Raw genomic sequence first — 22120 nt, forward strand, 5'->3', positions numbered from 1 at the left:
CTTCGTGATACCCTGACAGCAAACGTCGTCCTTTTCCCCCCGCTGGGCAGCCGGGCACAGTATAGGGGAAACCGAGGCACACATGGGATTAATATAAAATATTACAAAAAAATCCCGCTTCATCCCAGTGCTCTCTCCGGGTCAGACGAGATGCTCATAACAGTCCTTTCTGGCCACAGAGTTTATGATCCCGTGCAGCACAGGATGACAGGCTGGAAACGGGCAGGGGCGGCTCTGGTTAGTTCTGGGGTGGGAGACCTCCCACGGGCACCAGCTGCTGCAGGGATGGGGGGTTGGTGGGGGGCGCCAAGGAAACCAGGTGATGGGGGGGACAAGGGATCTGGCTGATTGAGGGAGTCGGTAGGGGGGCACCAAGGAACCAGCTGCTGCAGGGGGGTTCAGTGGGGGGCGCTCTCCCCTCAGGCAGTGCTGACCCCAGGGCCAGGGGCCGGTGGGCTCCCCTCTCCCTGCTGTGCTACTCTGCCTGTACCTCCCGCTGTCGCCCTGTGCCCAGGTGAGGTGCCCGGCGTCTGCCCAGAGGGGAAGCTGTGGCAGGAATGCGCTGACGCGCCGGCCTCCTGCGCGGAGCTGGGCACGGAGCCCCCTGCTAACAGGCCCTGCCACGCTGGCTGTTACTGCCCCCGCAGCACCGTCCTGCTGGTGAGTGAGTGAGAGCCCCCCGCACCCCGCACCGCCTCCCCAGGCCTGCCCAGCTGCGGGCACCTGGCCCTGCACAGAGCTGGGGGAGCCCGGACAGGCCGTGGACTCCTGCCCCAAGAGCGGGTCCCACGGGGCAAGGCAGGGTGAGGGGAAGCTGGCGCTCCCTGCTCCGTGGATAGGCCAGACACTGCCAGCGTGACACCTTCCCCTGCCAGGAAAGGCCCCTGGAGGGACCGGAGTGGAACGGAGCCGGGGAGGGGGGAGTGTTGGGACCAGGGTTACCTGTCAGGGCTGGGAGCTGTGGGGCCCCCGGCCCTGGCTGGCACTGGGGCTCTTCGAAGGAGCCTAGAAATGTCGGGCTGAAAGTAGGGGTGTGTGCCGAAATTTAACTGTGACGCCTTGGGGTGTTGGGGGGGCATGTTCTGTGCCCTGTCCTGGCTCCGGCAGGAGCTCGCTCTCCTCCCCGCGGCCCTGGGGCTGCAGGAGTTCCATGCCTGACGATTACTGGGGGGCCCATGCCCCTGCTTGCCCACCCCTGCCTGGAAGGGACCTCAAGAGGTCACCACGTCCAGGCCCTTGCACAGGGGCAGGACCAAGTAACCCTAGCCCAGCCCTGACGGGAGCGTCCAGCCTGTTCTTGAACACCTCCAGTGATGGGGATCCCACCTCCTCCCTTGGGTGCCTGGTCCGGAGCTGAGCTCCCCTGAGAACTAGAACGATTCGCCAGCGTGGAGCCCAACTCCCCTTTGCTGCAGATGGACCCATTGCTGCTTGTCCTGCCTCCAGCAGGCAGGGGAACCCGTCCTCTTTGTAACCAACCCCCCTTCCTGCCTCCCCCCGCCACCCCAGGCTCTGATCAGCTTCCCCCTCAGGCTTCTGTTCCCAGGACTTGACCCCTCACAGCTCAGGTTTGCTAAACCTTCAATCAGTTTTGTCCTCTCCTCTCAACTCTCCAATTTGGCCACATCTTTCCTGACCTGCGGTGTTTAGAATGGGACCCATGACCTCCCGTGTCACATACCACACTCCTGTGCATACACCCGGAGTGAGATTAGCTCGGTTCACACCTGGGTCACACTGGTGAGCCACTCTAGCCCCCAGCTCCTCCCAGCAGCACGGCCACCCAGCCAGTTAATCCCCATGGGGTAGCTGTGGATATTAACTTTTCTTTCCTAGGTGCAGTAATTTGCACTTGTCTTTATTGAATTTCAGTTTGTTGATCTCAGACCAATTCTCCATTTGGTCAAGATCACTTTGAATTCTAACCCTGTCCTCCGGAGCGGCTGCGGCCCCTCCCAGCCGGGCGTCATCCGGACATGGTATAGCATCCTCTCCTCTCCCTTATCCAAGTCACTAATGAGAGTACTGACTGGTCCCGGTCCCAGGACTGACCCCTGCGCCCTCCCTGTGTGACCCTGAACCATTGCTAGCTGCTCTCAGGCCGGTCTCTCAACTAGCTGTGCGCCCGTCGTCCCAGCCGCGGGTCCCATTTCGGTCTGAGCATGCCTGTGGGAGCTCTCACAAGCCGTATTGAAAGCAAGCTCTGTGCTGTGCCATCTACTTCCAGAATAACCTGTGCGTGGCGGAGTCGGAGTGCCCCTGTGCCGAGGGCGGAGTGCTCTACGCCCCGGGAGACGTGGTGCCCAAGGGCTGTGAGAACTGGTCAGTGCCCTTCTGCAACGCTGCCCCCTTCCCGGGCCGCTTCCTTGGTGCTTCGGCTCTAACCGCTTGCTCTCTCCCCTGCCCAGCTCCTGTGAGGCCGGCCGGATCTCCAACTGCTCCCGGGTGGCCTGTGGGGACGGTGAGAGCTGGCGCTAGGGCTGGGGAGCGCAGCGCTGGCCGCTGACCCGGCCCCTGGCCAGGGAAACCAGTCAAAGAGGCGGGAACCGGACCTGCCCCATGAGGCCCCATCCCAGCGTCCAGCTGACAGCCTGAGCCATCTCCTGAGTGACACCAGCACGCCCCTTGCCCCGATCCTCCCGCGAGCCCTGCTGAGTCCCTGGCCTGCCGGTCCCTGCCGCACTGAGGCCCAGTGGGCTCCCGCATGGAGGACCTGACAGTCCCGGTGACAGTGGGGAGCGGTGGCACCCGTCCTGCTAGCACGTTGCCTGTTGGCGTCTCACCCAGAGCCCCCAACCCCTCCACGTCATGGAGCGGTGGGTGGCTGGAGCCCATAACGGCATGAGACCACCGAGGGGCTGGCCCCATTCCCAGCTCTGCTCCCCATGGCCGGCAGCTCAAGGCCAACCCCGCTGCAGGCTGCGTGTCCCAGGCTTCAGGCCAGGGCTTGGCCTCACGGGGCAGGGGGGGCAGCGATGGGGGGCTGGCAGTCTCCGGGGGCCTGTTGGCTTGGCATGCTCTGGGGCGTGGGGCAGCCTCTGACAGCCCCTGTTTCCTCCCGGGCAGTGAGCGGCAGCTGGTCGGACTGGACGCCCTGGAGCGAGTGTTCGGCCTCCTGCGGGCTGGGGCTCCAGGACCGGTACCGGTTCTGCACAGCCCCCCCTCCGTCTGGGACCGGACTGCCCTGCCGGGGGCCGGAGCGAGAGGAGCAGCCCTGCCACGTCCAGCCCTGCTCCAGTGAGTGTGCCCCCGCCCGTCCCGGGAGAGCCCCCCCGCTCCAGTGAGTGTGCCCCTGCCTGCCCCGGGAGAGCCCCCCCGCTCCAGTGAGTGTGCCCCCGCCCGTCCCGGGAGAGCCCCCCCGCTGCAGTGAGTGTGCCCCCGCCCACTCTGGGAGAGCCCCCCCCGCCCTGCTCAAGTGAGTGTGCCCTTGCCCGCCCCGGGAGAGCCCCCCCCCGCCCTGCTCAAGTGAGTGTGCCCTTGCCCGCCCTGGGAGAGCCCCCCCGCCCTGCTCCAGTGAGTGTGCCCCACCTTCCCCGGGAGAGCCCCCCCGCCCTGCTCCAGTGAGTGTGCCCCGCCCGCCCCAGAAGAGCCCCCCGCCCTGCTCCAGTGAGTGTGCCCCCGCCCGCCCCGGGAGAGCCCCCCCCCGCCCTGCTCAAGTGAGTGTGCCCTTGCCCGCCCTGGGAGAGCCCCCCCGCCCTGCTCCAGTGAGTGTGCCCTGCCTGCCCCCGGAGAGCCCCCCGCCCTGCTCCAGTGAGTGTGCCCCACCTTCCCCGGGAGAGCCCCCCCGCCCTGCTCCAGTGAGTGTGCCCTGCCTGCCCCCGGAGAGCCCCCTGCCCTGCTCCAGTGAGTTTGCCCCACCTTCCCCGGGAGAGCCCCCCCGCCCTGCTCCAGTGAATGTGCCCCACCTTCCCCAGGAGAGCCCCCTCCCTGCTCCAGTGAGTGTGCCCCCACCCGCCCCGGGAGAGCCCCCCCGCTCCAGTGAGTGTGCCCCCGCCCACCCCGGGAGAGCCCCCCCGCTCCAGTGAGTGTGCCCCCACCCGCCCCGGGAGAGCCCCCCCCGGTCCAGTGAGTGTGCCCCCGCCCACCCCAGGAGAGACACCCTGCCCTGCTCCAGTGAGTGTGCCCCTGCCCATCCCGGGAGAGCCGCCCCGCTCCAGTGAGTGTGCCCCTGCCCGCCCCGGGAGAGCCCCCTGCCCTGCTCCAGTGAGTGTGCCCCGCCCGTCCCGGGAGAGCCCCCCCCACTCCAGTGAGTGTGCCCCCACCCACCCCAGGAGAGCCCCCGCCCTGCTCCAGTGAGTGTGCCCTGCCTGTCCCGGGAGAGCCCCCCACCCCGCTCCAGTGAGTGTGCCCCTGCCCATCCTGGGAGAGCCGCCCCGCTCCAGTGAGTGTGCCCCTGCCCGCCCCGGGAGAGCCCCCCTGCCCCGCTCCAGTGAGTGTGCCCCGCCCGCCCCGGGAGAGACCCCCGCCCTGCTCCAGTGAGTGTGCCCTGCCCGTCCCGGGAGAGCCCCCCGCCCCGCTCCAGTGAGTGTGCCCCTGCCCGCCCCGGGAGAGCCCCCCTGCCCCGCTCCAGTGAGTGTGCCCCGCCCGCCCCGGGAGAGACCCCCGCCCTGCAGCCAGGCCTGGCAGCACAAGACCCTGCTCCAGCTGACCCCGCGGGGGTGTCCCGGTGCCAGGGTCTCTGCGCTGCTCGCTCTGCCTTACCTGCTGCTGCCAGCCTGGGAGAAGGGGCTGGGAATGGCCCTGGGGGGCTGCACGCGGCCTGCACGTCCCCAGCAGCCTCCTGGGGTGGGGCTGGGGGCTGGTGACACGTGCCCAGTGCTGGGGGGACCCTGGCCGGGGGGACGGAGGCTGGGTGAGGAGTGAGGCTTTCCCCAGACACACGGGGGGCCCCAGGCCAGGGGAGGGCAGGGGGCCTGACACCCCCGGCTCTGCCCCAGGGGACGGCGGCTGGAGCGAGTGGAGCCCCTGGACCGAGTGCACCAAGAGCTGCGGGGAAGGGCTGCGGAGCCGGGCCCGAGCCTGCGACAGCCCCACCCCGCTGGGCCACGGCGACTACTGCGAGGGGCCCCCCGCCCAGGTGGAGGCCTGCCGCCCGGGGCAGTGCCCAGGTACGTGGGGGGCGGATCCGAGAGCAGGCAGCCCCACCGGAGCGTGCCATGGGGGAGGGCAGCTATCCCTGTGGGGGAACCCCTGGACCCCTCCCATGGCTAAGGGGTGAGACAACAGGGGAAGCTCTATACAAGCACCACAGCCCCCTGGGGCTTCAGCAAATGGGGGTGCCTCACTAGGGGGCCCCAATGCCCTAGCATGGTGCTGTGGGGTGCTGGGCCGCAGGGAGCGGGGCGGGGACTCGGCAGGGGGCAGGGGTTGCGGGGATGGGGCGGGGGCTGTGGGGAGTGGGGTGGGGTCTCGGCAGGGGGTGGGGGCCGCAGGGAGCAGAGCGGGGGCTCGGCAGGAGCTGCTGGGCTGCGGGGAGCTGGACAGGAGCTCGGCAGGGGGTGGGGGCTGCGGGGAGCTGGATGGGGGCTCGGCAGGGGGCGGGGCAGCGGGGAGTGGGGCGGGGACTCGGCAGGGGACAGGGGTTGCGGGGATGGGGCGGGGGCTGCGGGGAGCAGGGCGGGGGCTCGGCAGGGGGTGGGGGCTGCAGGGAGCTGGATGGGGGCTCGGCAGGGGGTGGGGGCCATGGGGAGTGGGGGCTGTGGGGAGCAGGGCGGGGGCTCAGCAGGGGGCGGGGGCTGCGGGGAGCGGGGCGGGGCTCGGCAGGGGGTGGGGGCCGCGGGGAGCAGGGCGGGGGCTCGGCAGGAGCTGCTGGGCTGCGGGGAGCTGGACAGGAGCTCGGCAGGGGGTGGGGGCTGCGGGGAGCTGGATGGGGGCTCGGCAGGGGGCGGGGCAGCGGGGAGTGGGGTGGGGACTCGGCAGGGGACAGGGGTTGCGGGGATGGGGCGGGGGCTGCGGGGAGCAGGGCGGGGGCTCGGCAGGGGGTGGGGGCTGCAGGGAGCTGGATGGGGGCTCGGCAGGGGGTGGGGGCCATGGGGAGTGGGGGCTGTGGGGAGCAGGGCGGGGGCTCAGCAGGGGGCGGGGGCTGCGGGGAACGGGGCGGGGCTCGGCAGGGGGCGGGGGCCGTGGGGAGCTGGATGTGGCTGGTGCCCCGCGGCACGTCCCTGCTGACCTAGGTCTGTGCTGTGGGAGGTGCCCGGGCCGAGGTGCTGCCCGCTGGAGCGTGCCAGGCTCTTCGTGCCACATCCTCACCCCCGGCCTCTCCCCGTCTCCCCAGCTCTGGACTGCGCGACCGTGCAGGGCTCCATGGCCAGCCGCTGCGGCCCCTCTTGCCCCCGCTCCTGCGACGACATCGCGGTAAGGGAACGAACGCCCCTGGGCCCCGGAGCGAGGGGACCGCCCCACCCTGGCCCTGGATTCCTGGGTGCCAGGTGCTGGGCTGGGCTGCTGTCCCGTAGGGCGGGGAGAGCTCCTGCTCCAGACCTGGCTCCTCTCCCCTGCCAAACCGGGCTGCTCCGCTTTGCCAGGGCACTGTGCTCCCTCCATTCCCCCCGCACTCCCCACAGGGCCCTGCCCCCCGGTGGCTGAGGCTGAGGGGCGGACTGGGCAGCGATAGGGGTGTTGCCACCTGCTCCGGCCAAGGGGGCTGGGAATCCAGCCTGTGTGTGTCCTCGTCCCTCTCCCTGTCACGGCGTCCCCGGGCGATGCTCTGGAACTGCTCCCCACGAAGCCAGGCAGGACTCTGGGGAAGTCTCCTTTCTGGGAGCTGCCTCTCTGCAGGGCACACAGCTCCCCCGGCTCCACCTTCCTGGGTCTGACCTCGGAGCATTCAGCCTCCTCTGCCCCTCTGTGTGCTTCCCACAGCGAGTCCGCCCAGGCAGGGTCCTGGGGAAGCCAGAGGGTCCTGCCCCCCAACTCCGCAGTCAGACGTGACTCTCAGCTAGCCAGTAAAACAGAGGTTTATTAGACGACAGGAACATGGTCTAACACAGAGCTTGTAGGTGCAGAGAACAGGACCCCTCAGCTGGGTCCATTTTAGGGAGCAGTGAGCCAGACAACCCCGTCTGCCCTTCACTCCATGTCCCTGCCAGCCCCAAACTGAAACTCCCTCCCGCCCCCCCTCCTCTGGGCTTTGTCCCTTTCCCGGGCCAGGAGGGCACCTGATTCCTTTGTTCTCCAACCCTTTAGCTCTCACCTTGCAGGGGGGAAGGGCCAGGCCATCAGTGGCCAGGAGACAGAGTGTCGGCCATTTACGTACACTGACCCTTTGCTCTGCAACAGTTACACCCCCTTACCCCACCCCCTAGAGACTTAAGAAATGCGTAGGGGAAACTGAGGCACTCCTACAGTATTCAGAGGAAACATTAAGAACAGTCCTACTTCGTCACACTCCCTGCCCAGCAATGACCAGGGGACTCCATAGCCCCCCCGCCCCTGCGCCCCAGGGTCTCCCCCCACCCCGTGACGCTCCCTCTGCCCCCAGCACTGCATGTGGAGCTGCGAGGCCGGCTGCTACTGCACCAGCGGCAGGGTGCTGAACGCCAACGGCTCGGCCTGCGTGGAGAGGAAGGACTGCACCTGCCTGGACCTGCTCACCCAGGAGAGGTACCTGCCGGGGGAGACCGTGGCCCACCAGGACGGCTGCAACAACTGGTGAGCGAGACTGGCAGGTGGGGCGCATTATGGGGGGCAGCGGTTGTCAAGAGCCGCCTGTTGGTCCGTGACACAAAGCCCTGCTATGCCCAGTGCATTGGGTCGGGGCAGGAGGTCCTAGTGGGCAGTGAAACCAGGAACGGGGTGGCTGTGGGGCAGGAGATGTGGAGGGGAGGTGTGCCCAGTGGGGCAGAGCTGCCACGCCCCAGAGATGACTGCACTGCGGCGGTGGGTGAGCGCTGCTGCTCAGCGCTGCTCCTGGGGCGAGGGTACCGAAGCGCTGTCTCTGTACTGTGGGGGGCAAGGGGGGCTGTCTCCCGGTGGAGGTGGGCATGCTGGAGGCACTGGGGGTCCGTTCTGGGTCCCCCCTGACTCCGTCCCAACCCTTGGCACCCCCCCACACCATGCCGCGGTCTCACTGCCCCTCCACTCCGTCCCCAGCACCTGCACCAGGGGGATGCTGCTCTGCACCAGCCTGCCCTGCCCTGGTGAGTACCCGGCCGGCCGCTGGGGGGTCGCCGGGGGTGGAGAGGGGCCTACGGGGTAATGGGGCCCCCAGGGGTGTGATGGGGGATGCAGAGGGGCCTATGGGTGGGATGGAGAACGGGTGCCCTGGGGGATGCCATGGGAGTGGGGTGGGGTCTAGGTGGGGGGCCCTGGGGTGGGAAAGGGGGAGGGGAGGGTCCCAGGCCACACACTGATTGGGTAGCAGGGTTGGAGGGGACGTGGCCCCCCCCGTGACCGCCTTCCCCTTGCTCACCTCCCTGCTAAAAGGGGGGGGGCAGGGGAGAAGGTGGAGGGTGGCAAGAGGAGAAGGGGGCAAGGAGTTGGCGGATGGTGAGAGGAGAAGGCAGGGGGCAGCCAGGGGAGAAGGGGGGCAGGGAGGTGGGGGTGGTGAGAGGAGAAGGTGGGGGGTGGGTAGGAGGGGGCCTAGGCTGCTGGGAGAGACCCCCTGAGCGCCCCCTGCTCTGCGCCCCTCTCCCCAGTGGCCGGAGGCTGGTGTGACTGGTCCCCATGGACCCCCTGCTCCAGGACCTGCGGCAGTGAGGTGGTGACGCGGTACCGCGGCTGCGCCTGCCCCACACCTCAGCATGGGGGGGCCGATTGTGCCGGGGCACAGGAGCGTCACGGGGACACCGGCACCCAGCTCCAGCACAAGGAGTGCCCCTCGGCTGCCTTCTGCCCCGGTATGGCCCCGAGCCCGCCTGGCGTCCCCTCCCCCCGCCGGGTACGGCCCCGAGTCTGGCCGGCAGCCCCTCCCCCCGCCGGGTACGACCCCGAGCCAGGCCGGCAGCCCCTCCCCACACCCGGTATGGCCTCAGAGCCCACTTCTGCCTGGGTACATCCCCCATCTCCTCCCCTCCCAGCTATGGCCCCAGCGCCTGCTCTCCCCTGCCTGGGTACTGCCCCAGAGCCCACTCTGCCCCCACAGGTACCGCCCCAGCGCCAGCTGCCATTGCCCTGGTATGGACCGTACCCGGAGCCGACACTGGGTCCCCCACCAGGTATAGCCCCAACCTCGAGACATTCTCCATCCCTCCGGTATCCCAACCCCAGGCAGGGTCCCTGTATCACTCTGGCCTGCAGCCCTGCCCACCCTGGGGTTTACGGCAGGCCTAGGGGCTCCAGGCCCAGCCAGCCGAGGCTCGGGGAGCCGGGCTCACCTCTCTGGGGGTGGTTTGCAGTGGACGGTGGCTGGAGTTCCTGGGGGCCATGGTCGGCCTGCACCGCCTGCGCCGGGGAGTCGGCACGGAGCCGGGAGTGCAGCAGCCCCCCCACCCGCTTCGGGGGCTTGCCCTGCCCCGGAGAAGCCCGGCAGAGCCGCGCCTGCCACGATGGAGACACCGTGTGTGAAGGTGAGAGACTGGCCCAGGCACCGACCCCCCGAGGGGGCACTGCGCTGGGGCACGACGCCCAGCGGGGCCCTGCCGTGCAGAGCTGCGCCCAGCCCCAGTGTTCTGCCGTGGGAAATGGGGCCAAGGCCCCCTGGGAGCCATCGCTGGGCCTGGCATGGCCACCCGGCCTCTGTGTGATCCTGCTCCCATCCCACCACACCCCCTCAGAGCCCCCCAGCCTCTGCCCCTTCCCGGGGTCACCCGGCCTGGCCCCGCACCTTGGCCCCCTGCACCCCGGCCCGGCCCCCTCGCTGTCAGGCCCGTGGCCCACATGGCGGCAGCCCGGCTGCGGTGGAGTGGAAGCAGTGGCCAGGGCAGAGGCCGGGCCCAGGGGCTGACCGGGCCGCAGGACCTGCGGGGCAGGGCGCAGGGTAGCAGGGGCAGGCTGGGTGGAGCTGGATGGGTTGCTGCGCTTGTGGCTGAAGATCCAGCAGCGCTCACGGTGCCGCGATGCCACCCATGCCGGGGGCAGGGAGCGGCTGGGGACGAGGTGGGAATGCTACGCTGGCAGCCCAGCTGCTCCTTGGAGACCCGGCTGGTGGCCACCCCCGCCCTGGGCAGCTCTGCCAACCTCATCCTCACCCCTGCCCGTCTGCTGCCCCGGGCAGGGCTGATGGTGTCATGGAGTCACAGGTTGTACCCACTTATGGCCCCATGTGGTCCCTGGGGGGAACCCCCTTCAGGCCCCTCAGGGAGTCCCCTCACTGTGGACCCCCGGGGCCTCCACACCCAGAGGGAGCAATGCCCCCCCTCCAATCTCCCCATCCCCAGAGGGAGCAATGCCCCCCGATCTCCCCACTCCTAGAGGGAATAATGCCACCCTGTTCTCTAGACTGGAGTGACTCTCAGACAGCGTAAATCAGGAGGGTTTAGTGAGCGTCTGAACCCAGCCCAGGAAACTCTCCGGGCCGCAGGCCTGGCCTCCCTCAGCACAGCACAGCACATCTAGGTCTGTCCTGCATCCAGGGGGCTCTGCCTGCTCCCTCTCTCCAGTCCCAAGCCTGCCCCCTTCCCAGCTGGGCATCCGATATCACCTCCCCCAAGTCCCACCTCTGTTCATTGTCTTCTATCCAGGTAAACCGGGTCTCCTGGGCCCCCTCTCCCCTCCTCTGTCCTCTCTGGCTGGAACCGGCTGGTCGGGTCACCGGGGTCCCCTCTCCGCAGCCCACTGTCCTCCCACCGTCCAGAACCGTCTGTGACTCCCGAGCTGGGCTTCCCGGTCACCCGTCGCTGGGTCTCCATTCTCCAGGCCGTTTGCTGGTCCCCTGTAACAACAAACTCCCTCTCCCACCACCTTGTTAAACCAATAACACCCAGGGAAACTGAGTCCTGCCCCCCTCTGCATGCAAACCATTGGAAAAACCAAGAGACCCCCCCACGTCGTCACAGATGGCTAGAGCGGCCTGTGTGGCTGCGTGATTTCCTTGCTGCTCCCTGTACAACCCGGGCATCGGCCGTGCTTCCCCCAGCACCGTGCCCGGCAGTGGCGGCCCTGGAGGGCAGTGTGGCCTGCGCCGTGTGCCAGGCGCTGCCGGGTTTGCGGGTGGGGGTGACCCCAGCTCTCTCCCCACAGGCTGTGGCGGGGGGCAGGTGGCTTTCGCCTGTGGCAAACCTTGCCCACGCTCCTGTGAGGACCTGCAGGCGGACACGGCCTGCCTGGACAGCCCCCAGTGCCAGCCCTCATGCGGCTGCCCCGCTGGCCAGCTCCTCCAGGACGGGGCGTGTGTGAGCCTGGCACAGTGCCCCTGCAAGTACCGCAACGGCTCCCTGGGTGAGTGCGGGCCTGGGGCTGGAGGGGACGGTGCACCCAGGAAAACCTCCACGGCCCGGGGGAGGGGAGGGGGCTGCAAGGAGGGTATAGGGGGCTAGGCGAGGGAGGGCACGGGGGAGCAGTGCAGGGGTAGTGACGGGGGCTGCGTCTGTGGCTCTACGGGAGGGTGACGCCCCCGCCCATCTCTCCGCAGAGGCTCCGGAGCAGCAGCCCCTCTCGTCCTGGGCTGGCCCCGTGCCCTGGGAGTACGCGCAGCCTGGGCAGACGGTGTACGGGCCCTGCCAGAACTGGTGAGTGCTGGGCTCCGCGGGCACTCGGGGCCCCCTCCCCTAGGCAGCCTGGGGGTCGGAACGGGGCTGGCGCTGCCCACATCCGTCCTGGGTAGCGGAGTCCAAACCCCCATCCCCTGGGGTTGCGGGTGGCTCTGGGAGCTGGGAGCTGCTGGGCCTCGGGGCAGTTTAAGGGGCAGGTGCCACTGGCAAACCCCCTCACCGCAACCCACCCCCTCTCCAGGGCCCCGCCTGGCATCTGGCCAGAGGTGGCTGAGTGAGCCAAGGAGACGGACCCTCCCCCAGGTCTTGCGGAGCTGCAGCCTCTGTCCGGGGGCAGCCCAGGGCGGCTGGGCAGAGCCTTGGGCTCTGGGGCAGTGCCTGGGGGGGGGAGGGGAGGCCTGGGTGGCTCATCGGGGCTGGGCTCTGGGGAAGTGCCTGGGGCTGGGGGGAGGCCTGGGTGGGTCATCGGAGCTGGGCTCTGGGTCAGTGCCAGGGTTTTCTTTCCCAGCCTGGGCACCGGGCGTGCAGGGCTCTAGTCTGTGGCTGCCCAGGGCTGGGGCAGGGGTGTTGGATGCAGGCGCAGGTGTGGGCTGCGTGGGCGGTGGGCAGCCCCCCCGGGCGGTAACGCGCTCTCCCCTCCCCGCAGCACCTGTGAGGACGGGCACCTGCAGTGCCGCGCTGACCCTGCGTGCCGGCTGGACGGCGGCTGGGGGGTCTGGGGGCCGTGGTCGCCCTGTCCCCAGCGCTGCCAGGAGGGCACCCAGTTCCGCTTCCGAGAGTGCGATAACCCGGCGCCCCAACACGGGGGCAGGGGCTGCACCGGGGACAGCCAGCAGCAGCGAGCCTGCCACCAGGGCGAGCCGCCCTGCCAAGGTGAGAGCCGGGGCATGGGGCACTGCAGGGGGGCATATTGCGGGTGCTGACCCCCATGCCCCAGTGCAGTTGGGGGACGGTGTTACAGGGCACATCCCGGCTGCGCCCAGGCCCTTTCCCTGCACAGCAGGGTCACGGTGGCACCTACAGACCCTGACCAAGCCGGGGCCTGTCTCCGTCTGGGACGTCAGAGCTCTGCCCCGGGAGCAGAGGCCTGGCGCGGGGACACCGGGAGGGCCGTGGGCGGACAGGCAGTGCTGGTGGGGGGGGCCCATTGTACCCAGTGTCTGTGCCCTGCCCCCCGCAGAGGAGGCGCCGTGGAGCGACTGGTCCCCGTGGGCCCCGTGCAGCGTGTCCTGTGGCGGGGGAGAGCAGATCCGCACACGCCAGTGTCGCCAGCTGGCCTGCCAGGGGCTGGCCGTGCAGAGCAAGACCTGCCACACCCAGGTCTGCCTCGGTGAGTGAGCCCTGGGGAGTAACCGGCCCCCCCGGGGAATAACTGCCCCCCCCGGGGAGTAGCTGCCCCCATCTCCTGCCCCCCCCTCGGGGAGTAACTGCCCCCGTCTCCTCACCCGCCCAGGGAGTAACTGCCCCGTCCCCTCTTCCACCCAGGGAGTAACGGCCCCAATCCCCACCTTGGGGATTAACTGCCCCCCTATTGTGAGTACTCCCCCACTGCCCTCCTTCCCTGACTGGCTCCCGCTCCTCGGGGAGTAACCCCCCACTGCCCTGTCTCAGTGAGTAGCCCCCAAAGATAGGCGCCCCCCGCATCCGCTGAAGAGCAGGGTGAGGCGGCCGGTGGGAGGAGGGCCGGGGCTGGCTCTGCAGCAGCGGGAGGGGGACAGGACACCCCCCTCCCAGGCCCCAAGTGCAGGGAGCTCAGGCCTGTCTGTCGCCCTCCCCACAGAGGTGGGCTGCCCGGCGGGGCGCCTGTACCGGGAGTGCCTGCAGGAGGAGGGCTGCCCGTACAGCTGTGCCCACCTCACCCGCCAGATGGACTGCTTCTCCGACGGCTGTGAGGAGGGCTGCCACTGCCCGGCGGGCACCTACCAGCACGACGGAGCCTGCGTCCAGGTCAGGCACCCGCCAGCCGTTTCCTCGCTCTGCAGCGGGGCAGAGAGCAGCACGGCATGGGCAGCCCCGCTCAGCTTCCTGCCCATGGCACTTGAGCTAAGCCACGCCCCAGTGCATTGTGGGTGGGGGGATACATGGGCTAAGCCACACCCCAGTGCATTGTGGGTGGGGGATACGTGAGCTAAGCCACACCCCAGTGCATTGTGGGTGCGGGGATACATGGCGTCATGGAGTCCCCGGGCGATGCTCTGGAACTGCTCCCCATGAAGCCAGTCAGGACTCTGGGGCAGTCTCCTCTCTGGGAGCAGCCTGTCTGCAGGACACACAGCTCACCCGGCTCCACCTTCCCGGGTCTGACCTCGGAGCATTCAGCCTCCTCTGCCCCTCCGTGCGCTTCCCACAGCGAGTCCGCTCAGGCGGGGTCCTGGGGGGGCTAGAGGGTCCTGCCCCCCAACTCCGCAGTCAGACGGGACTCTCAGCCAGCCAGTAACACAGAAGGTTTATTAGACGACAGGAACATGGTCTAACACAGAGCTTGTAGGTGCAGAGAACAGGACCCCTCAGCTGGGTCCATTTTGGGGGGCAGTGAGCCAGACAACCACATCTGCCCTTCACTCTATGTCCCAGCCAGCCTCAAACTGAAACTCCCTCCAGCCCCCCCTCCTCTGGGCTTTGTTCCTTTCCCGGGCCAGGAGGGCACCTGATTCCTTTGTTCTCCAACCCTTTAGCTCTCACCTTGCAGGGGGGAAGGGCCCAGGCCATCAGTTGCCAGGAAACAGGGTGTCGGCCATTCTCTGTGTCCAGACCCCTGCACACACCTGCCCTCTAGGGCTCTGCAATGATCATACACCCTTACCCCACCCCCTAGAGACTTAAGAACTGCCTAGGGGAAACTGAGGCACCCCCACAATATTCAGAGGAAACATTAAAAACAGTCCCGCTTCGTCACAGCTGGCGAGGCCATCCCCGGCTGTGGGCGCACAGGGGGGGATGCACCAGGCCAATGGCCCTTCGAGCCCAGAGCCCTGCAGCATGGGGATGGCTCTCTGGGGTGGCTGCGGCTGCTCTCAGGTGCCCGTCCACCAGCATTAGCCCGTGGCAGGGCAGAGGCCCAGTCCCTGTGTTCTCCATGCCGGAGGGGCGCCTACCCCTGAAGCGACCACCGCCGTTTTTGCCTCCCGTGCAGGAGTGCCCCTGCCTGGTCACCGAGGAGACCCTGCAGAAGCTCCAGAACCATTCGGCAAACGCCAGCGCCCTCGCGGCCGTGCTCACCGCCCAGGGCCGCTGGGTCTCTCTGGGCCAGGAGGTGCAGCCCCGCGACACCATCCGCTCCGCCTGCAGCACCTGGTGAGTCCGCCAGCACGACGGCCCCACCCCGGCTGCGGGGCTGTGTCTGCCGTTGCGGCTCTGGCTCTGCAGGGGGGCTGGACCGGGCCTAGCCGGCGCTCCAGGGCACCAGTGTCTGGGTGTGGCCCTTTTCCCTCCTCCCGCCCCCAGCGCTGGTTTGAGAGCTGCTCCTCCCAGATCAGTCAGAGCAAGGAAACCCTGCTCCGCGGGGGGCTGAGCCGAACCCCACGCGCCTCCCCCAGGACTGGGATGGGGAACAGGGTGGCCCGTGGCTGGGAGCGTGGCCCGTGGCTGGCAGCACGGCCAGCCTGATCCCACGGAGCCACCTACACCCGGGGCCTGTGACAATGTGCTGAGCAGCCAGCGAGAGCCGGGAACAGGCCCCAGGAGGGCGACCAGCTGAGCTCTCCGGGTGCATCCCTCTCCCCAGGGACCGGCTGCGTCCCATCCTGGCGGCTGCGTGGGACCTGCAAGCCCCATTGCAGAATGTGGGGCCGTGCAGGGCTTGTGCTTCTGGAACCTGGCTGGCTTAGAAGGGAATTTACAGGGTCTCAATGCTGGGAGCTACCAGCCTAACCCCATCCACCCAGCGCTTGTTCTGGGGCCGTGTACAGTTCTGGGGTGTGAGCGCTGTGTGTGGGGCGGCCCTAGAGAGTGGGCTGGGCCGGAGCTCGGCAAGGCCCCACTACCGCCTTTCTGGACTTGAGCCATCCCGGGAACATCTGCTGCTCCGCCCGGGCCGTGCCCTGAACTGCCCCTTCCTTGGCTGCAGGGCCTTACTGCTCTGCCTCCCCGGCTCTGCAGTGGGCCCATCCACCCATGGGCTGCGCTCGGGACCTGCGTCTCTGCTACACCCTCCCCTGCCAGGGCCTGCCCTCTCCTGATTGTTCGGACCCTGCCCGTGCCGGGCCGTTCTGACCTCTCCTGGCCGTTTCCTTCTAGCACCTGCCACAACGGCCAGCTGAATTGCTCCTTCACCCGGTGCCCGCTGGATGGCGGCTTCGCGCCCTGGAGCCCCTGGACACCCTGCTCCGTGAGCTGCGGGGGGTTGGGGCACATGACCAGGGCACGGGGCTGCACCAGCCCCCCTCCTGCCAACGGAGGGAAGGACTGCGTGGGCCCTCGGACTGACATCAAGTACTGCCAGACACCTGACTGCCCTGGTGAGTGGGCACCTGGGGGCTCTGCAGACCCACTCTCCCCTGTGCCCCCGGATTCCTCGTGGGGGCGGGCGAGACAGGCAGGGCTGGCCGTGTCCAGCTGCCCCTCCATGCCACTGGCAGTTAGCTCGCTCCACGGGTTCCCTGGGGGTCAGCGCCGGCCCGGCAGACCCCTCGCTGCTGCCGGCTCTGGATGGACCAGCTCCAGCTAGCACTGGCTTACCCTCCTGGAGGCTCTGGCCTGTGAATGTTGGGCACTGCCCAGAGGGGTCCCGACGTGGGAGCGTTAGAGCCCCCACCTGGCGAGCAAGCAGCTCTCAGGCCGGGGGAAGCACTGTCCGCTCTGCTGCCATGCCGTGGCGCTCAGCAGGCCTGCCCGGAGAGCACAGCAAGGGCCACACGGGCCCCTTGGCTTTTCAGGCACGGCTCACAGGCGCCAAGTGCCGGAGAACCTGCAGCTGGCTTAGCTGCAGCGGCTCTGGTAGAGAGAGCCGGGTGTGAGAACCCGCCCCGTCCGCGGGCCGGCTGGGCCCAGGGTCACTCCCTCCGCCAGGCAGAACTCACGCTGTTTCCAGGCGGCAGCGTCGGACTCAGCTCCATCCGATGGCTGTCGTTAGCCATGAACATCCCCCCACCGACTTCACCTGCGCCTCCCACTGGGCCCCGGGCCCTTGGCTCGCAGACATCGCCTCCCCTGGGGTTCTCATGGCCGTGAGCCGGGCCCTCGCCACCCTTCTCTGGCTGCGCCGGTGAGCTGGGGGGCTGGTGCTGCTGGCAGAGCTCCTGCGGGCCAGCCCAGCCTGGCAGCGGGCATGCGAGGAAGCTGGCAGCCCCGTAACTCTCCCTTCTTTCTTCTGCCCTCCCCAGTGGCGCCTGGTCCCACGAAGGAGCCTGTCTCCAGTGTGCCAGGTGAGGGGAGAGGCGGGGGCTCCCAGGGGCCTGCTCGGGGCGGGCGGGCAGGGCTGTTACAAACATGGGGGTCAGAGCTGGAGCCTAGCCTGCGGGCCATGCTTCCCCAGGAAGGGGAGAGTGCACCAGGCTCCACCGCCTGGCGAGGCTGCAGCCCGTCCGCTGACCCTGCAGGCGGAAGGGGCACAAGTCACCTGGCACCCCTCGCCCGCAGCCTGCGTCGAGTGGACGGACCCCGTGCTGGGCTCCAGGTCTGGGAGGGCAGTGGGGTCTAGTGGTTCAAGTGGGGGGTGGGGGAATCAAGGACTCCTGGGTTCTACCCCAGACCTGCCATTGGCTCTCTGTGACCTTGGGTAAGTCCCTTCCCCTCTGGGCCTCAGTTTCCCCCTGTAGCAGGGCTGCGTTCCTGCTCCCCCGAGGGGTGGAGTCTGGAAGCGGTTTGAGGCCACGAGCGGTGAGTTAACCCCTACTGCCCCCTTCCCCTACGCTCCAGGCTATGAGGAGGGCTTCAGCCTCTGGTCCCCCTGGACCCCCTGCTCCAAAACCTGCACCGATCCCGAGTTCCCAGCCAGGAAAACCCGGACCCGGGTCTGTGGGGGAGGAGCCAACTGCACCGGGGAGTCGTTCCAGGAGCAGGCATGTAACCTGCCCCAGTGCACAGGTGAGGCATCCAGACCGGGCGTGTAACCTGCCCCGGTGCACAGTGAGATACCGGGCGGGGGGCCAAGGGATCCGAGCCGCCCCCTCACCCCACGGGCAGGACAGGGCTGCAGTGCACTGGCCTGGCTGGGTGTGGGGTGCGGGTGCACCTCAGCCGCGGTCCATGCGCTGCCCAGCTAGGAGAGTCCCTCGAAGGGCCACGAGTGACGGGCGAGGAGCTGGGGCACCGACCAGCAGCCCTGGGTAGCAGGCCAGTGCCAGGGCAGCGTGGGATCCCTGGGGCTGGACAGCTGGGCAGAGAACAGGGGCTGCCTCCAGGGTGACGAGTGCACCATCGCCCCAAGTGCCCTGAACTCCCTGCAGGGACCCCCCCAGCTCGCCCCCTGCCCCCCCAGCTCGCCCTGTCCAGCCCCCACAGGATCACCCACAGATCGCCCTGAGCTCCCCCTCCCTGCCCCCCAGCTTACCCTGCCTTCTGGCTCAGCCCATCCAAACCCCCCAGCTCACCCCACCCCAGGCCCCCGCTCACCCAGCCCGAGCTCCCTCCTCCCCTGCGGAGCGACACCCCGGTGGACTCACCGCATCTCTGCTCCGTGCCCTGCAGATGCGCCCCCGTGCCTGGGTGAGGAGTGCGCCGGCAGGAACTGCAGCTGGACCCCGTGGGCGCCATGGAGCGAGTGTTCCCGCAGCTGCGGCGTGGGCCAGCAGCGACGTCTGCGCACCTACCACCCCCCCGGCGAGCGGGGGCTCTGGTGCCAGGGCATCCTGACCGCAAACACCGAGCGGCGCTTCTGCAACCTGCAGGCCTGCAAAGGTAGGGCCGTGGGCACGGGGGACGCTGGCGTCGCTGCCCCAGGCCGGCTGCCTCGCCCAGGGGCGCACTGGCCCTCCGAGCCCCTCAGTGCCCCGTGTCGCGCCCCTCGGCTGCACCTCACATGGAATGGTGGAGCCAGGAGATTAACCCCTCCCTGCCCGCTGGCTGTGACACGCTGTCACAGAGTGTGGGGGAGTCCGGGCCCTGCACCCCTCTTCCTGGGATTCACCGTGACTCTCAGCCAGCCGGTAAAACGGAAGGTTTATTGGACAACAGGAACACAGTCTAAAACAGAGCTTGTGGGTACCCGCAGGACCGCTTAGTCAAGTCCTTCTGGGGGGCAGGGAGCTTAGGCCCCAGCCTTGGGGTTCCCTGCATTCCTCCACCCAGCCCCAAACTTAAACTCCCTCCAGCCCCCCCTCCTCTGGGCTCTGTCCCTTTCCCGGGCCAGGAGGGCACCTGATTCCTTTGTTCTCCAACCCTTTAGCTCTCACCTTGCAGGGGGGAAGGGACCAGGCCATCAGTGGCCAGGAAACAGGGCGTCGGCCATTCTCTGTGTCCAGACCCCTGAACACACCTGCCCTCTAGGGCTCTGCAATGGTCATACACCCTCACCCCACCCCCTAGATACTTAAGAACTGCCTAGGGGAAACTGAGGCACCCCCACACTATTCAGAGGAAACATTAAGAACAGTCCCACTTCGTCACACACGTCCACAGCCCCAGGCACAGTGGGCACCCAGAGCACCCCCGCCTCGCTGATGGTGCCACACTTGGACACTGCCGCCGGCTCTTCCCCTCTGGGATGCGCCCGCAGCCAGTGCCCAGCCCCAGGGGAGGGTTTGGCCCAGGGCAGCCTGGCGTGAGCTGGGAGGGTCGGCCGGGCCTCGTGATGGGGCCTGGGCAGAGCCCTGTGCCCGCGGCTGGGGGCCGGGCTGCGTCTGGCGTTAACGGCTGTTCTCCCCTCCCCCGTCTCTCCCCCCGCCATGCCTGTTGGCGTCTCCGCGAGCCAGTGGCTGGAGCCTGGTCCAAGTGGAGCCCATGGTCATGGTGTGACCGCACCTGCGGGGGGGGCCGCTCCGTGCGCACTCGCACCTGCACCAGCCCCCCGCCCAAGAACGGAGGGTCCCACTGCCCAGGGGAGAAGTACCAGGGGCGCGTCTGCAATCCCCGGCCCTGCGGTAGGGAGCACGGGGAGTGCGGGGGGCTGGGGAAGGGGCGCCCCAGGCCTTCTGCACTGGGAGGCTGGCGCCTGGCTGGACGGGGGCCATGGAGGGAGGGGCCCTGGGAGCTGGGAAGGAGGCTCCCCGTCCCTCCAGTGCCCGTCATAGGCAGAGTGAGCAGGGCGCACGGCCTGCCACCCGGCGCTCCCGGCGCTGAGCCGCCAGGCCCAGGGGACACTTGGCGCTGGCCGAGTGCAGTTGGGGGCACGGCCTGGGGGCATGCAGGGCCAGTGCAGGGTAGTGGGATCTCAGGTGGGAAGCCCCACACACCTGGCTGGTGCACTTAGGGGGCTCGCCCTGCCCTGCCCCCTGCTGCCCAGTACTGCCAGCTGGCACATGGCACCTGGCCTGGCACACCCCATGGTAGCCCCAGAGCTGGGCTGTGCAGCCAGGCTCCACTCCCGGAGCAGGGAAGGGGCAGGTGCTGTGCTTCACACTGCAGCCCCCAAAGGTGGGGGCACCAGAGGGCACTCGGGGTGGGGGGGGAGCAATACCAGGGGAGGGACCTTCGAGCTCGGAGAGGACTATGGAGCGTTTGGCATTGTTAGGGGCAGAGACACTACGTGACTGGTCTCCGCCCAATCCCGCCCTGCCACCCGGATCAGACCCGGGGCCCCTTCCCAGCCCTGCCACCCAGATCAGACCCGGGGCCCCTTCCCAGCTCTGCCACCCAGATCAGACCCGGGGCCCCACCCCTGCCCTACCACCCAGATCAAACCTGGGGCCCCTCTAGCCCTGCCCCTCCCCTTCCTGCCACCCGGGTCAGACCCGGTGCCCCTCTAGCCCTGCCTCTCCCCCCGGCTCTCATTGCCCAGCCCTGCCCAGGTGAGGGGCTGCATCTGTGGGGCTGCAGGGAGGGGTCACCTCCCCAGCCCTGGGATAACCTGTCCCCATTGCACCCCAGAGGAGGGATGCCCGCCTGCCATGGCCATGGTGGACTGCGCCAACAGATGCCCACGCCATTGCTGGGACCTGCAGGAAGGCATCACGTGCCAGGACGGGGAGGCATGTGAGCCCGGCTGCCGCTGCCCAGACGGTGGGTGCCCTGTGCAGGAGGCTGGGGCGAGAGGGCACTCTGAGGGGCTGGGGGACCGCTGCTTTGGTGTTATTCACCCCCTGGGACTCCTCCTCTGCAGGGCTGGCCAGAGCCCATCCTCTCGAGAACCCCAGGGTCCCCAAGGGCCTGCATAGCCGGGGGCCCTTTGCCAGGGTGCCAAGTCTCCAGATGGGACCTAGGACTCGGCTCCTCCGTGCCGAAAGCAGGGGTCACGGCGACTCTGGGAGGCGTGCGGGGTCTATGGCACCCCGGAGAAGTTCTGGTGGTGCCCAGCAGAGCCCTCCCGCCGTGCCCGGGGCAGGGTCTCCGGCGTGACCGTGTCCCCCGTCCCCGCGCAGGGACCCTGGAGCAGGACGGCGCCTGCGTCTCCCCGCAGCACTGCGAGTGCACCGACGCCCAGGGGCACAGCTGGGTGCCAGGCGGCCTGCGCCACGACGGCTGCAACAACTGCACCTGTTCCGAGGGGCGGCTGCTCTGCACCCGCCGCACCTGCCCCCCCAGCCAGTGCGACTGGAGCCACTGGTCCAGCTGGTCCCAGTGCAGCGTCACCTGTGGGGACGGGCTGCAAACCCGGTTCAGGTGAGGGGCCCCGCCCAGGGCTTCCCTGCTCGCGGGACAGGAGACCCCAGGCTGCGGGAGCTCCAGCCCCAGCCTATCCCAGCAGGGGGCGCTGTGGGGAGTGGGGCAGGGCGCTGGCTGGGGGGAGATCTCAGCAGGGGGCACTATGGGAAGGGGTGAGAGCGCTGGCCGGGGGGGAGCTCCCGGGAGGGAGTGCTGGGGGGAGAGGGCAGGAGTGCTGTCTTGGGGGGGGGGCTCTCAGGAGGGGGTGCTGTAGGGTGGGGGTGGGGCTGCTGGCTGGGGGCACCGTGGGGTTGGGGCAGGGTGCTGGCTGGGGGGGAGCTCCCAGCAGGGGGTGCTGTGGGGTGGCAGTGGGGTGCTGGGGATAGGGGAGATACCAGCAGGGGGCACCGTGGGGGTGGGGCAGGGTGCTCCCAGCAGGGGGTGTGGTGGGGTAGCAGGGGGTGCTGGGGGGCGGGGCTGGGGCTGCTGGCTGGGGGTGCTCCAGTGCTGAGTGCCATTCCCCTGGGCGCCCAGGGCACGGCCAGCCCCTGCCCCCGTGGGCTCGCTGGGCCCATCTCACGCTCTCCCCTCTCCCTTCCTTTCCAGGACGGCCACGTCGGGCTCCTGGGCCAGGGAGTGCCAGAAGGAGCAGCTGCAGACCCGGCCCTGCCCCCAGGGGCCCTGCCCCGCCCTGTGCCCGCACCAGGGCTGGGAGAGACGCCTGGGGGACACCTGGCTGCTGGGCGAGTGCCAGCAATGGTCAGTGCCCCGGGGGGGCAGCCATACCAGCCGCGCGCCCTCCTGCCAAGGGGCCCGAGTGTTCGCTGGGACTCAGTGGGAGCCGGGGCACCGGG

At 69.1% G+C, this 22120-nt stretch overlaps 1 protein-coding gene across 1 annotated transcript in view; it reads left to right on the plus strand.

Moving 5' to 3' along the window:
• Positions 1 to 22120, plus strand: part of LOC141981967 (SCO-spondin-like) — a 122936-nt gene that overhangs the window by 79823 nt on the left and 20993 nt on the right. The window contains exons 65-88 of the mRNA XM_074943582.1: positions 515 to 660; positions 2228 to 2322; positions 2409 to 2461; positions 3067 to 3237; positions 4938 to 5108; positions 6275 to 6354; positions 7481 to 7650; positions 8092 to 8138; positions 8637 to 8837; positions 9336 to 9506; positions 11119 to 11316; positions 11510 to 11606; positions 12235 to 12461; positions 12769 to 12918; positions 13369 to 13535; positions 14722 to 14882; positions 15825 to 16045; positions 16910 to 16951; positions 17445 to 17612; positions 18216 to 18425; positions 19439 to 19606; positions 20553 to 20684; positions 21044 to 21284; positions 21873 to 22025. Coding sequence (XP_074799683.1) covers positions 515 to 660; positions 2228 to 2322; positions 2409 to 2461; positions 3067 to 3237; positions 4938 to 5108; positions 6275 to 6354; positions 7481 to 7650; positions 8092 to 8138; positions 8637 to 8837; positions 9336 to 9506; positions 11119 to 11316; positions 11510 to 11606; positions 12235 to 12461; positions 12769 to 12918; positions 13369 to 13535; positions 14722 to 14882; positions 15825 to 16045; positions 16910 to 16951; positions 17445 to 17612; positions 18216 to 18425; positions 19439 to 19606; positions 20553 to 20684; positions 21044 to 21284; positions 21873 to 22025 — 3640 coding nt within the window. The remainder of the gene's footprint in view (positions 1 to 514; positions 661 to 2227; positions 2323 to 2408; positions 2462 to 3066; positions 3238 to 4937; positions 5109 to 6274; positions 6355 to 7480; positions 7651 to 8091; positions 8139 to 8636; positions 8838 to 9335; positions 9507 to 11118; positions 11317 to 11509; positions 11607 to 12234; positions 12462 to 12768; positions 12919 to 13368; positions 13536 to 14721; positions 14883 to 15824; positions 16046 to 16909; positions 16952 to 17444; positions 17613 to 18215; positions 18426 to 19438; positions 19607 to 20552; positions 20685 to 21043; positions 21285 to 21872; positions 22026 to 22120) is intronic.

Source organism: Natator depressus, chromosome 2, assembly GCF_965152275.1.
Source record: "Natator depressus isolate rNatDep1 chromosome 2, rNatDep2.hap1, whole genome shotgun sequence".
NCBI lineage: Eukaryota > Metazoa > Chordata > Testudines > Cheloniidae > Natator > Natator depressus.